Raw genomic sequence first — 15,881 nt, 5'->3', positions numbered from 1 at the left:
GTATTTAAGGACCAAGTAGTGGTGTTAGACTCACCTACTGCTTTATCTCCAGGCTAACACATACAAATAACAGTAATACACAGAGATTATATATTTCTTGGTATTGAAGCATTGAATCTAGTTGAAAGAAATTCATACTGATTTCTAAGACAGGCATTTTTGTAAATAGGTGTATAAGTCATTTATAGTGATTCCAGTACATCACTGATATTTATTTTATGGACCTTGGAAGGAACGACTAAGATTAGCTGGACTTGAAGTCATAATATAGACATAACTAAATACGATATGATATTTTGTCCACTGCTTTCATAAATTCTGCCAATCCACCACTCTAAAAGAAATCAATATTGTAAATGCAATCTGCATATCATACTTAATGCAGATACATCACAGTAAACCAAATTAACTGCAGTATTCATCCCAAGATAATATCTCTGATAGGATGAATACTGCAGTTAATTTAGCATTAAGTGATATATCTGCATTGAGTATGATACTGAAATTGCTATTTTGAGCTAATGCTGCTTCTGAAGCACATAATGAATATCACAATGTATAAGAGCTGTCAAAAATGATAAATGATACAGTGCCAGTAGATTATTTTGTCCCTTTATATTTTAAAGTGCAATCAAACAAGATGCACTCTACTTCTTATTTCTTCAGTTCCATTCACCTGCTTTACAATCCACCATTGAACGAAACTTCAGAATGTTGTTACTAGCTTATCTGTGCTAGTTGTAAGCCTGCCTAGTTATATTGGCTAACAACATGATAATTGAGTCCTATGATCAGATGAATAAACCAAGGGATTGGTGCCAAGATGGAATTTGAACTAGGGGTGCTAAGAGCCACAACAGATATTATGAGACATCCTATTTGACATTCTAACAATTCCAATACTTCATAATCCTTTAGTTGTACTTCATCTGTTGACCTCAAAAGTATTTGAAACCAGTGTTGAAAGTCTGAATGAATACTGCAAAGCATTTCATTGCATGCTCTACCAACTCTGTCAATGTACCACCTATCATTTCATCAGGCTCAATGAAAGGGCATTAATATTATAGCAATAGTAAAGTGATGAGCTGGCAGAATCATTATCATGCCAAGCCAAATGCTTAGTGGCATTTTGTCCAGCTTTATATTCTGAGTTCAAATACCACTTTGAAAGGCAAAGTGGACCTCAGTGGAATTTGAATTCAGAATATAAAGACAGACAAAATGTTGTTATGCATTTTGCCTGGAGTAATAACAATTCTGCCAGCTCGTTGCCTTAACCATTTGAAACATTAAGATCAATAGGATAAGTTGATCATAATGACTAATAAACACTTCTAGGCAATGCCCCAGCATGGTCGCAATTCAATGACTGAAACCAACAAGTATATAAGCAAACAACACTTACTGAATGGTGAAAGGTTTTGTGAAAAATATGAATGACAAGACAATGGTTAAGGCTTTTCGACAAGTAGTCACTGAAAGAGAAGAAAAAGGAAGAAATTAGAGAGAAAACCTCATCTTCTCATATATATATGAGTGTGTCGATAAGCCAGCTGGAGGAGATGTCCTCCTGGGGCTAAAAGCAACAGTAACATCCACCCCTAGAGGTCAGCCACATTTAAGTGGCAATATACTTCACTTTATCGTGCAGCTACTGTTAATACCTAATTTAGAGAATTAACATTGCTTATATATATATATATATATATATATATATCTCATGTAAGTGCTTTATATTACCCATACAAGAAAATTATGTTCAGAATTTCAGTAAGCATTTACATCAAATAGCATATAACTCTTTCATCACCATATTGCTGTTGAAACACACTGCCTATGTTTCATTTAATTTTGAAAATAATGAATTTATTAAAATAACTGTCAGTATTAAGCTGGTGTTTGGAACATAAATTAACATGAAATTTTGATGTAAGATTTTGTTTTAGATCACTTTAATGCAAGAAGGCTCAACCATAAAACTAAGAACAGTTTCAAGTGGGATAGTCACAAAAGGGTTAAAAGAGAGAGAAGTTAACAGACCAGAAGACCACAAATGATTTTTCAGGTAATTTTAGACACAAAACAGAGTGAGAGAGACACACACACATACACACACTGTTGTAATGAGCCAATGAAAGAAAGTTTCCACATAGTCACCTGACATACTAAAATTAGCAGCCAAATATCTTTCAACTCACAAGCCACTGTTTAAAAGTAAGTAGCCTTAGATAATGTGGTCTTAAATGGAACAGTTAGGCTAGAATAACTTTAATCATAGGTTTGCTGTCCTTAGTGAGGGGGTATGGCTCAGTGATTAGAGTGTTGGGCTCACAATCATAAGATAGTGAGTTCAATTCCTAGACTGGGCTGTGTGCTGTGTTCTTGAGTAAAACCCTTTATTTCACATTGCTCCAGTTCATTCAACAGTAGAAATAAGTTCCAACATCACTTATGCCAAGCTGTATCGGTCTTTGCCTTTCCCTTGGATAACATTGGTGGCATGGAAAGGGGAGGCTGGTATGCATGAGTGACTGTTGGTCTTCTATAAACAACCTTGCCTGGACTTGTGTGCTTTGGAGGGGAATTTTCTAGGTACAATCCCAAGATCATTCATGACCAAAGGGGGTCGTTTTTGTCCTAGGGCTAAACAACCACAACATCAATAGCAATATTGACAAACTTCCCAGTTAGATCTGCTCATGTAGACATGGAAGATGCAGACAGAAAATGTTGAGAGTAACCCACAGGATCTGTCACATTAAATAAGCCAGACACAAGTCTGTTCTACCAATGCAGTGCAAAATACGTTGCCACATGGGAGGCATTATCTGATCAGTTCTTGTGTAACAAATATGACTGAAAATTCTGAGAGTATAAAACCATTATTGTCATCATCATCATCATTCACCGTCCATTTTCCATGGGTTAGACAGTTTGACAGGAGCTGCACCAGGCTTCAATTGTCAGTTTTAGCATGGTTTCTACAGCTGGATGCCCTTCCTAACACCAACCAATTTTACAGAGTATAGTGGGTGCTTTTTATGTGGCACCAACAAAGGTGCTTTACATGTAGCACCAGCATGAGTGCTTATTAAATGCACTTGCACGAGTGCTTTTTATGTGGCAGCAGCATGGGTGCTTTTTAGCTTAGCCAAAGAAGGAAAAGCAGCAGTCAGACAATATTTTAGAGCCTCCATGATGGAGAGGAAGTGGAGAGGAGGTTATTCTCCCACTGGACATCTAGACTGAAGGATTACACCAGAGTGAACTCATTAAAGGCAACCAAAGACAATATGGAATAGTTAAACCAATTAATGAATTAAGTCTACCACTCAAAATAAGAATAGTCCGTGAAAGGGACTTCCACACTGTTTCTGTTTACTATATTTCACTAACAGGTCTTTGGCTGATCCATGACTATTGTAGAATATAGAAGACTCATGTGCAAGACGCCACACATCATTGTGAAATGAACTTCTTCCCCACACAACCATATAGTCACTCATCTTTCACTTATTTTAGTAATCAGACTGCAGCCATGCTAGGGCAGAACCTTAAAGGGTTTAGTCGAACAAACTGACCCTAGTATTTATACTTCATAAGTTTGGTTCTTAGTCTGTCATTCTCTTTAGTTGAACCCACTTAGTTACAAGGACATAAACAAACAAACACCAGTTGTCAAGAGATGGTGGGGATGGCCAGTAAATAGCACCATTTGAGTGTAATCGTTACCAGCATTGCCTTCTAGCACTTGTGCTGGTGGCACATTAGAAAAACATTTGAGTGAGGTCGTTGCCAGTGCAGCTGGACTGGCTCCTGTGCAGGTGGCATGTAAAAAACACTTTTCTGAGCGTGGCCGTTGCCAGTACCGTGTGACTGGCCTTTGTGCCGGTGGCACGCAAAAGCACCCACTACACTCTCGGAGTGGTTGGCGTTAGGAAGGGCATCCAGCTGTAGAAACTCTATCAGATCAGATTGGAGCCTGGTGCAGCCTTCTGGCTTGCCAGTCCTCAGTCAAATCGTCCAACCCATGCTAGCATGGAAAGCAGATGTTAAACGATGATGATGATGATATATGTACACACACACACACACACATGACAGACTACTTTCTTTTACCATCCACCAAATGCATTCACAAGGATTTTCGTCAGCCAAGGGCTATAGTAAAAAATATTTTCCAAAGGTACCACTCAGCAGGACTGAATCCAAGACCCCATGGTTGGAAAGCTTGCTCCCCAAAGATGTGATCTCATCTCCAGTTTGCACTTGTATTTAACAGTTAATTATATGACGATGATGACGATGATGAGGACGATGATGACAATGATGATGACAGTGTAGACATGTTGTTCATTCTTCACTATATGCTTCATTTCAGATTATACATTCTCCCACGTCATAAGGTTTCAATATTGGATATAGTTAAACTTCAGTAAAATTTTTAAAAAGTCCAAGTTAACTCACCTGTGACAGCAACTAAAGCCCCAAAGGACTTAACAAGAGTCAAAACACTAATAAGTCCAAGGTATCCAGCAACGGAAAAGATGAATGAATAGCCATATGTTACTGTAGGATGCTGGAAATAAAGAAATTGAAATGTTTAGCTTAATTTCTTTGTTTTTTTGTTTTTTTTTGGGGGGGGGTTCAATCAAGTGTGTGTAATGTAAATAAACACATAATATATAGAGTTTATATTAATGCTTGTTTTTATATTCGTCATCGTCGTCGTTTAACGTCCGCTTTCCATGCTAGCATGGGTTGGACGATTTGACTGAGGACTGGTGAAACCAGATGGCTACACCAGGCTCCAATCTGATTTGGCACAGTTTCTACAGCTGGATGCCCTTCCTAACGCCAACCACTCAGAGAGTGTAGTGAGTGCTTTTACGTGTCACCCGCACGGAGGCCAGTCAGGCGGTACTGGCAACGGCCACGCTCAAAATGGTGCATTTCATGTGCCACCCACACAAGAGCCAGTTCAGGGGCACTGGCAATGATCTCGCTCGAAAAAAAAAAATATATATTTTTTGTGTCACCCGCACAAGAGCCAGTCCAGGGGCACTGGCAATGATCTCGCTCGAAAGATTTCATGTGTCGCCCGCACATGAGCCAGTCCAGGGGCACTGGCAACGATCTTGCTCGAAAATCCCACAAAGGCCAGCCAGGCGGCACTGGCAATGGTCGCGCCCAAAATGGTGCATTTCATGTGTCACCCGCACATGAGCCAGTCCAGGGGCACTGGCAACGGTCTCGTTCGAAAAATTTCTTGTGTCACCCGCACAAGAGCCAGTCCAAGGGCACTGGCAATGATCTCGCTCGAAAGATTTCATGTGTCGCCCGCACATGAGCCAGTCCAGGGGCACCGGCAACGATCTCGCTCGAAAATCCTACGACGGCCCCTCACAAGAGCCAACTCAGGCGCACTGGCATCGATCACGCTCGAAAGATTTCATGTGTCGCCCGCACATGAGTCAGTCCAGAGGCACTGTCAACAACATTCTTGTACAAGAAAAATAAATATACAGAGTGTATATATTTCTGATTGAAGCTGAGGTTTCTTTTTGTTGTTGTACAGAGTTTGGTACTTCAACTTGTCAAACAAACTTATCTCATGTCTGAGTCACAATGGAAGAAAATTTCAACTTCAAATAAATGAAGGAGTGAGTAAAGGAAGGGGCAAGTGAGAGGAGTGAGTGAGTGAAGAGGTGAGAATGAAAGAGAGAGTGATTGAAAGAGCAAGTGAGTGAAGGAATGAGTGAATAGGTGAGAGTGATTTCAATCACTTTCTCCTTCACTTAGAGCAAGTGATTGAAGGAGAGAATGAGTGAAGGAGTGAGTGCATGAAGGAGTAAATCAATGAAGGGGTAAGTGGAGGAGCGAGAGAATGAAGGAGGGAGCAAAGGAGTGAATGAATGAACGAAGGAGTGGGTGAATGAGTGAAAGAATGACAGAATGGGCAGGTGAGTGACTGAAAGTTTGAGTGGGTGAATGAAAGGGTGAGTGAGTGCAGATATGTCTGTGCAGGCACAGGTGAACAGTTAAGAATTCATAATCACAAGGTTCCACAGTGCAGAATCTTAGATATCATCTGTCATAGCTTTGGGTTAATCTAAGCCTTTGCAGCAAAACTTGTGCACTTTTTTCATTCATATAGAGGTACAACATCAATTTTCCACAATCTTTGGTTCCAAAGCTTTTCTAGATTACTGGTTTTTCTGAACCAGGGATGACTGCTTTGATCAACATAGCAGCCAATGAAATAATGTCAGTATTTAACTGACATTTCATTTTATCAACCATGGTAAGATGAAGTGTAAAATGAAATTTTGAATTCATAGCATAAAGAACTGTAACTATATAGAATATATTTTGTTTGACACTAACAATTCAGCCATTTACAATCTACTAGTAGTTTAACAATACATTTTAAAATATCAAGAAAATGAAAGAAGTAATATTATATTTGTCCAAGATGTAGTGGTTTATTGACTTACCTCAGAGCAAAAATGAACAGCAGGCAATAGGTTGCCTGTTACTATTAATCCCACGAGTATGTATAGGAAACCAATGGAACAGGAATACAAAACCTGCATTAAAAGTAAATGGAAAACTGTAGGTATTTTATCAGCTTACATGTATAACTGAACAATATATAAATGAGTATACATATGTTGTACAGACATCTACACCAACATAATCATTATTGTCCTTCGCATCACATCAGAACCACTGTCATCACCACCATCTCACCTAACTGATTAGAGGCCTACCATTAGTTTCATGCAGCACCACTTTTGCCAGCAAATATGGTTTACCCTCAACATCGCTTCTTGATATTTGCAATGTTGTGATTTTAGCAGTTAAAATAGACAAAATTGCCATGACCCTATAAGAGAAGATGTGTGAAGTCTTTGTTAAGAGACAATGCATAATTTGGCACGAAGTGTCTGGGTAGCATTGAGATTGTGATACGGAAGTTTAGGGAAGAATAAATGATACTATCATCGGTGTAGGAGTGTATGTTGTTGTCAATGACAGAATGTAGTTTATTCATGTCTTCAATGAGACTGTAGGGGACAAAACCAAATAATGAGATGTACTATAGGTGATAGAAGATGTCAGATAGAGCTCCTTAGCACCCACCATGACACTGATCCAAGAGATGAGAAACAGATGAAGCCCATAGAGAGGTGGGGTTCAAGAGGAGATCCTCATCTAAAACATGGGTAAAAGCTTTGTTAATATTGATAGCAACAACAAAGTCTTCACTAAATTTTTCTAGAATGAAAGCACAATAGTAAGCACACTGATAGTATGTCTCTATTAGATCCACCAGTATGGCATTTAAGAGAGAGCGAGAGAAAGAGAGGTATTTGAGAAGATTGTTGTAAATGATTATTTCAATAACCTTTGAGATAATAGAAGTTATTGCAATACAATGGTAGATGGTAGGGTGAGAGGGCTGTCCTTCTTGTAATGGAACACACAACCATATTTCCAGTGATCAGAATATAAGCATGTAGAAAGAGAGAGATTGAAAAGTTTTATGCGAATGGAGTTATCTTTGGGGTACATTGAGATTAGGAGATAAAACACTACCAGGGCCAATAATCATGTTGTTTCAAAGCAACTGGAGATATTTGCATAGTTTTCATGAGAATAGTGGTGAATCTAGTGGAATGGATTTATCAATAATGTGTAGTGTGAAGGTGTTTATAAAGTAGGTAGCAAAGGTGGCACTTTCTCCACAGGAGTGCTGCTTACTGATCCATCATAGTTGAGAAGTGGAGTGAAAGACAATTCCTCAAAGGTGGTTAGAGATCCTTCTGGTAAAAAAAAAAGAATCAGATGCAGAAAAGCTTGAGAGATGTGCAATGCATAGCAACAAACCCTCATAGTTCAGATGATAGCCTTCAAGGAATTGTGCTGCTGGGTGAAAGCTTCATTTCTAGCTCATCAGTAACAACAGTTTGTTAATTGAACTCCAGAGCTCAATTGGTGCTTATTTTATTAACTACAGAAGAATGGCAAGTAAAAAGTGTCTTTGTCAGAATTTGAACTAAAAATTCAGAGGATCGTAATTAAATATTTTACTCATAGGTGTGTTCAATCAGAGGTGACCTTAGAGCTAAACAGGAACAACAACTGGTTAAAAGTTAATAAATGGTTATTTTTACCATTTCTATATTGCTACAATTGAACTTCTTCAATACTTTCTCTTGCACGTTTCCAATCACAGCATCTGCACACAACGCCAACAATATTATAAATATTCCTGCAAAAAAAAGTTTTAAAAAAAGAAACATTACTGATTAATATTAATGTCTAACTTTGATACAAGGCTACACATTTGGGGAAGCAGAGATAACAGTCAATTAAACCAACTTCAGTTTTCAATTGGCACTTATTTTATTGACACTAGCTAGAAGGATGGCAGCTAGAAATTGACATCAGCAAGATTTGAACTCAAAACACAAAGGGTCATAATTAAATATTGTAAGGTATTTTGTTCCCAGCTCAACTACTTCCACAAGTTTACCATCCTTGTCAACTGATATTAATATTTCCATATTACTAATGAAAAAATTTCTCTTAATTAGGGACAAACAAATCCTTTTTCAACTCATCCTCAAATCAGATCCTACCATCTTAATGGATAATGTAGTCACGGATAAACTATGCCTAAATAAAAGAGAGGATGGTCCCAACTGGAATGACATTTAAGCGGAGCTGACCAAGAACTAAACAAGAACACAAAAATAAGGGAATTCAGTGATATATCTAGTCTAAGAATACAATAAATTCTATGTCAGGCAATCTGTAATGTACTGGAGTGTGTATTTGCACTAACTTCACTAGAGCCAGCCCTATTAAAGATAGGTCTAGTAAAAAGTTTCAACAAGCAAATTTCTCTGTTAAGGAGTAAAACCACTTTCTCGCAAATCTAACTTTGCACTAACCAATATTAAAATTAGGCCTATGACAAAATACCACATTTCATGGATCAATGAAAATCTGAACATGTTTGTGATTGCAAAAGATGTCAAGAAGTTTTTGAGAAAAGGCATGGAAAGTTGGGAAACTGAACTCACATCATTTGGACAGAACCAATGAACTTTAAGAATCAGAAGAAAGATTTTTCAAACAGTCAGTGAGTATCCTTTGCTATTTGTTTTATGCATGATTCCTTTAACACTGCTACTGAGAAAAGTAACATTTGGATATGAACAAAAGAACAACCATCTATTAAGGACATCAAATTGGAATTTGATCTTTAAAAAAAATGAAGTCCTCTTCCTGAAGAGAATGAAAGTCCACAACTGAGCAGTAGAGAGTAATATCACCATCTAAAGCCATAGCTCATTGTAGTTTTGTAAACATCCACACATGCATGCATGTATATATAATGCACCTCACACAAAACCAAGAACTACTCTGATACATGAAAGCAAATACTCTTTCCTAGTTCCAACAGTCGCATGTTTAAATAAAGTTATTTAACCAGGTCACTCTTGCCATTCTCTTGCCACCCAAATGGCTCACTCAGCTAAAGGCATCCGAAAACCAGGTGATAGTATTAAACCAGACAACAAACTACTATTTCTATATTTCTTTTGTGAGTCTATTCTAAAATATTGGTAAATTTAACAACAAATACAAGCTATACTTTACTCACCATAAACATTGAAATTAGGTGATACTGTACTATCAGCTATGGTGAAGAGAGCCAATCCAACACACATGGAAATGCAGGCAATGACATCGACGAAACTATAGCGTTTACCTGAAAGAAAAATATTCATAAGTCTCAATGATGATAGGCTTTTTAAATAATATTCAATTTGATTACTTGTGTTTTTTTGTTTTTTTTCTCACGCTAAGTTGGCTTAGAAAGGAAGAAACTGAGGAAGAATTTATACTGTTGAATGCATTTCTTGTCACCAATCCATATCTGTTTTTCAAGTAATGATTTTGTTTTTTTTTTATTCCAAATGAACTGAGAAGTACAGAACTAGCATATGATTTGTTGACAGGAGGTGCTAACAATCATCATTGGTAGCAGCCCAATATCAAACGGTGACTTCACTACTTGTAACTGAGCTGCAAAGAATAACATCACCATCTGTAACCATAGCTCAGTGTAGTTTTGTAACTATTTACATACACACACACACACATATTCACAACAGTCCTTTTCAGTTTCAGTTGACCAAAGTACATCACAAAGTATTGATTAGGCTGGGGCTATAGAAGACACTTTCCAAAGTGTCACACAGCAGGATTGAATCTGAAGCCGTGTAGCTGAGAAGTGAACTTCTTAACCACATAACCAATTACTACTTTAATCATTGTTGTTGTTTAGCCCAACTAGAAATTTTTTGTATATCAGAGATTAGTATATCAGAGATTAGTATATCAGAGATTAGTGTCAAGAGATTATGTCTCTTCACTTACGATGGTCGGCTGGATTTGAGGAAGATGTGGCTGCTAGGTCTACCATCAATGCAAAGCCAATCTGACATCTGTAACTATACAGTTCTGTATTTAAGAGATGAAGAATTATGTACATTATTTACATTTGACAGATATTTGTCCTCATCTTGTTTGTTGTTAACACATTTCGGCTGATATACCTTCCAGCCTTCATTAGGTGTCTTGGGGAAATTTTGAACCTGGGTTCTCATTCGTAAGGCATTTTTCGATGTCATTATTATTATTATTATTATTATTATTATTATTCAGGTCACAGCCTAGAATCAAACTCGGAATCTTGGGGTTAGTAGCCCACACTCTTAACCACTACGCCATATGCCCATGGGTATTTCCCCAAGACACCTGATGAAGGCTGGAGGGTATATCAGCCAAAACATTGTGTTAACAACAAACAAGATGAGGACAAATATCCGTCAAATGTAAATAATGTATCTGTAACTATGTTTTCAAAGACCCAAACTCACCCTGCCATCCATGTCTTTGATGATCTTTCTACCCGATCAGTATTGAACCAAGGTTAAATAATAACTTTTACGCTACAGATACCATAACTCTCACTAGTATCATAATCATTAAAGTTTATGACAGCAGAAAACGTTTCTACTATTAATAGTTAGGAAAAACAAAATACAAAATTGCTTACCTTGAATGATAATTCCACCAATCATGACTGGAATAAGTTTGCAAGACTTAAAAATCTGTTGCGTTGGGAAGTTCAAATAACCCATAGAAGAATTTGACAATCCAATAGTAGCTACCGAGATGAAAGCTAGTATGCTATATGTCCTTAATGGTGCTCTGCATTTCAAAGAAAGAAAGAGTCAGAAATCAACATGGTTATAAGTTCAAATCTAATTATGGTCACTACTTTCATCAGTTGGTCAACTAACAAAAGAAGGATGTCCAGCTCTTACTCAACAGAGTAGCAGTTACAAATAACGAATAATCATCCAACCGCAAATATTAGATGCCATAACTTTAAGAAATGACTTAAAACACAAAAACATTGTATACAGTTTACATCTACAGGAATAGTGGAACAGCGGAGTTATAAGTGTATCAGACAAAATGTATTGCAGTATCAACATACAGCTCTTTACATTCTAAGTTCAAATCACACCAAATGAACTTTGTATTTCAACCTTCTGGAGCTCATAACATTTAAATACCAATCAAATACTGGGGGTTGATAACAATTAACTGCAACTTTTCCCCATATTTGTGGCCTTGTATATATCCAAGATATCTGCTAATACTACTATATCATCTTCTTAATATCCGCTTTCCATGCTTGCATGGGTCAGATAGAAGTAAAGGCAGATTTTCTATGGCAAGGTGAACTACCTGTTTCCAAGGAAAGTAATATTCCCCCATAGTTGGATATATTTCACAAAAGACTGGAAATGAAGAACAATGCTTATATGATAAGATGCTTATTTTACATTTGTCACACTATATCAAATCAAGGAAACACAGACACATGATGATGATGATAATGATGATGATGATGATGATGATGACAATGATGATGATCATTGGTTACCTGTCTATTTTCAATTAAAACTTAAAATATGTTCTATTGTTCATAAAATATGTCTTTGGTTTTGCACCCAAAATATTTGAAAAACTCACTAAATTTAGCTCCTCCTGCAGCTTATGTACTACAGAACCTCAGGGATGGTTCAGCAATTGTCCCTTTTCCTCCACCTCTTCAACAACCACACATTTAATGGAACTTTTAAGTATATCACATCCCACCATGCTTCTAGAATTCATTGCCAACCAATAGATGATTGTGTGATTACAAATTATTTCATAACAAATTAAAAACACACCCTGTTATTCTTAGGGAGGATTGTCTTTTGCCAATTAATTACATGAGCTATTTATTTAATCTTCACTTTGGTTTTATTATAATCATTTTTAGTTCATTTGTCTGTCAAAGTTCTTTCATCACACATTCTGTGACCTCATCAGTGACTCTGAGACACACGAGTCAAAGAGTCATTAAAAACACATCATTTTGCTGAATCTCTTAAAGCAAATTGATTTATTACATAATCATGTCAGGAAGATCAGAGTCATGTGAATTTGAAGCATTAATGTTTTAGATTGAGCATTCCTTACTATTACTACTGTAGAAGTCAAAAATGAACTAAACCAAACAATGAGCTATTCAAAATATATGCGATTATAAAAAGAAAGCATATGTTCTTGCCAGAAGAGTGCCACTACTAACTTTTGTGAATTGCTGTGGTGTTTATAAACGAATCTTGCTTGACTCATTACTAAGATGCAACAACCATTTGGTTGGACCAAATATTCCAGTGCTTTTCTGGCTGTAAGCATTTATCATTATCATCATTTAATGTCTATTTTCCTTAATGGCATGGGTCGGATGGCTTGACAGGAGCTGGCAAAGCCAGGGGCCACACCAGGTTCCATAGTCTGTTTTGGCTTGGTTTCTACAGCTGGATACCCTTCCTAACACTAACCACTTTACAGAGTGTACTAGGAGCTTTTACATTAACACCAGCACCAGTGTTTTTTTACCACACCAATGCTGTGTGTGTGTGTGTGTGTGTGTGGAATCTCGGTTTTAGGATGTACAGAATTGTATCAGAATTTAATCAATAAACATAATAACAATGAAAACAGTGATGATAATGGTTTCTAATACACAAAGTCAGCAATTTGAGTGGGGTGGGGTAATTCAATACCATCAACTGGTGGTTCCTTATTTTAGCGGGGAAAAGCAAAGTTGACCTCAGCAAAATTTGAACTCAGAAGAATTGCACATGTTATTTTGTCCAATGCTCTAATGATTCTGGCAGCTCACCAAATAATAATAAAGATAGGATTAATACTTTGCAAATTATCTTATTAATGGTAACTCATCTCAGATGTTTAAACTTTTAGTAAGCATAATTGTTCCAATAAAAAATATTATATTATTATTTTACATATATCATCATCATCATCATCATTTAATGTCCACTTTCCATGCTAGCATGTTGGACGATTTGACTGAGGACTGGTGAACCAGGTGGTTACACCAGGCTCCAATCTGATTTGGCAGAGTTTCTACAGCTGGATGCCCTTCCTAACGCCAACCACTCCGAGAGTGTGGTGGGTGCTTTTATGTGCTACCGGCACGAAGGCCAGTCAGGCGGTACTGGCAACGGCCACGCTCAAAATGGTGTCTTTTACATGCCACCTGCAAGGGAGCCAGTCCAGCGGCACTGGCAACGATCTCGCTCGAAGATGCATATAAAATAGTTGAATCAATAAATGAACAGCTTATGCTCATTTTACAATTTAACACTGTAATGTTTCTATGACCAACACATTAAAAAATTTAATTTCTATTTAAGACCTCAGACCACCTGACTTTAAACAGAAATCATTAGTATTAGATAGTTTGTCAATGTAAACTTTAGCAGCTCTTTTTATTTTTTTGCTCTGTCAGAAGAGAAAAGGCAGAGTCAATGACAGTTTTCAGACCATCTGTGACTGGTAGGAAGAAGAGAAGGTGTTGTCTTCTAGTCAGAGACTAGATCTGATAACATGTGCTAAAGCACTCAAGGGTCAGGTGACAGTTTTCAATAAGATGATCGATTATACAAAAGTTGTGTCATTGCGCTATTGAAAAGTGGTGGATAAACAGAATTATTACCATCAACAAAATGCCATGAGATATTCAGTCCAGCTCTTTGAATTCTGATTTCAAATCCCACCAAGTTCAAATTTTCCTTTCATAGTTTTGAAATCAATGAAAGATATCAGTCACAGGTAGCAGATTGGCAGATTTGTTTGCATCTTCAGAAAGTTCATTTTGCAAATAATAAACACACACAGAGATTCAATTTCACTTCTTTATCATTATTCACCAGCTGGTTACCTATTTAACCAACTAACTAACCAATTGTTTGCTTAATCATTAGGTTAATCAATCAATCAGTTGTGTCTGCTAAACTCCTTTTATCACCATTTACAACCTCTTTGAAGATATGCCCTCTCTACTCTAGACATACAACAAAATCTGTTTCAACAAACGGTTTCACATAAAAAATCCAGCACACCAAATACAAAAACAGAATTTTTATAGCATCAAACAAAGACTTTATGATATTTGCTGCAGCTTTTTTACGTTCAGAGTTCAAATCCCACTAAATGCTACAGCATTTTCCCACTCCAGCAATCAGATATTTGCTCACAAAAACTAAGAGTGTCGGGAGAATATCAATGTTTGCTTATAACTACATGGACAGGAGTGAAGTTAGTTAATTGTCTGTTTAAAGAGACTAAATTTTCGTTTACTTGAACTTTGTAGTGAGTAAGCAATTAACCAGAGCAGAAGCATTTTCTAGTTTTGCAGAGCAAGGCTATATTGTAAGTTGTAATTTTGGCTACATCGTGAATGTGCAAGCATGAAAATCAAATAATACAGTCTCTACAAATTCCAAGTGTAATAGTTTGCCACTTACTTCCGTGCGTCTTCCTTTTTCCAGTGAGATTCCACAATACCGAAGAAGCTATACCAAGCAAATTGCAATAATGTAAGGTACCAACCAAACGGACGAAAGCCATCTAATCTAAAGATAAGTTCCTGAAAAAAATAAACATATACATTTAGACAGAGAGAGATAGACAGTCAGATAGAGATACACACATGCATACATACATACATACATATTTATCATTTTAATGTACACTATTCCAGGCGTTTTATGGGTCAGATAAAATTTGTTGAGGCAGATTTTCTAAAACTGGATGGACACTCTTGTTGTTAACCTCACCTGTTTCCAAGTAAGGTAATAGTATCTTTTATTCTTTTACTTGTTTCAGTCATTTGACTGCAGTCATGTTGGAGCACTGCCTTCAGTTAAACAAATCGACCCTAGGACTTATTCTTTGTAAGCCCAGTACTTATTCTATCAGTCTCTTTTGTCAAACTGCCAAGTTATGGGGATGTAAACACACCAACATCGGTTGTCAAGTGATGACACAGACACAAATACATACACACACACATACGACAGGCTTCTTTCAGTTTCTGTCTACCAAATCTACTCACAACACTTTGGTCGGCCCGAGGCTATAGTAGAAGACACTTGCCTAAGGTGCCACGCAGTGGGACTGAACCTGAAACCATGTAGTTGGGAAGCAAGCTTCCTACCACACACCAACTTCTGCACCTATAGTTCACAAGTTTTCATACAAATGAAACAGCTTGGGTGACAAAGATGTTTGTTTGCAATTATAATGCGATATCAAGACAAGGAGAAACATAAATGCACACACACAAATACATGGTGAGAAAGTTTTCAGCTCCTGTCTACTAAATTCACTTACAAGGCTTTGGTCAGCTTGGAACTATA

The 15,881-nt window shown here is 37.1% G+C and overlaps 1 protein-coding gene across 2 annotated transcripts in view; it reads right to left on the bottom strand.

Moving 5' to 3' along the window:
- The window catches only part of LOC106868217 (adenosine 3'-phospho 5'-phosphosulfate transporter 2), a 42,573-nt gene that overhangs the window by 9,663 nt on the left and 17,029 nt on the right, over positions 1 to 15,881 (bottom strand). For both annotated transcript variants that reach the window (XM_089355477.1, XM_089355478.1), the window contains exons 2-8: positions 14,988 to 15,109; positions 11,144 to 11,298; positions 9,683 to 9,790; positions 8,184 to 8,281; positions 6,501 to 6,593; positions 4,471 to 4,582; positions 1,409 to 1,478 (exon numbers count right to left, since the gene is read on the bottom strand). In XM_089355477.1, coding sequence (XP_089211603.1) covers positions 1,409 to 1,478; positions 4,471 to 4,582; positions 6,501 to 6,593; positions 8,184 to 8,281; positions 9,683 to 9,790; positions 11,144 to 11,298; positions 14,988 to 15,109 — 758 coding nt within the window. The remainder of the gene's footprint in view (positions 1 to 1,408; positions 1,479 to 4,470; positions 4,583 to 6,500; positions 6,594 to 8,183; positions 8,282 to 9,682; positions 9,791 to 11,143; positions 11,299 to 14,987; positions 15,110 to 15,881) is intronic.

The sequence above is a fragment of the Octopus bimaculoides genome, chromosome 7 (assembly GCF_046866305.1).
Source record: "Octopus bimaculoides isolate indiv1 chromosome 7, ASM4686630v1, whole genome shotgun sequence".
NCBI lineage: Eukaryota > Metazoa > Mollusca > Cephalopoda > Octopoda > Octopodidae > Octopus > Octopus bimaculoides.
Note: the sequence above shows the minus strand (reverse complement) of the source record. Positions and strands in the feature narration are given on the sequence as shown.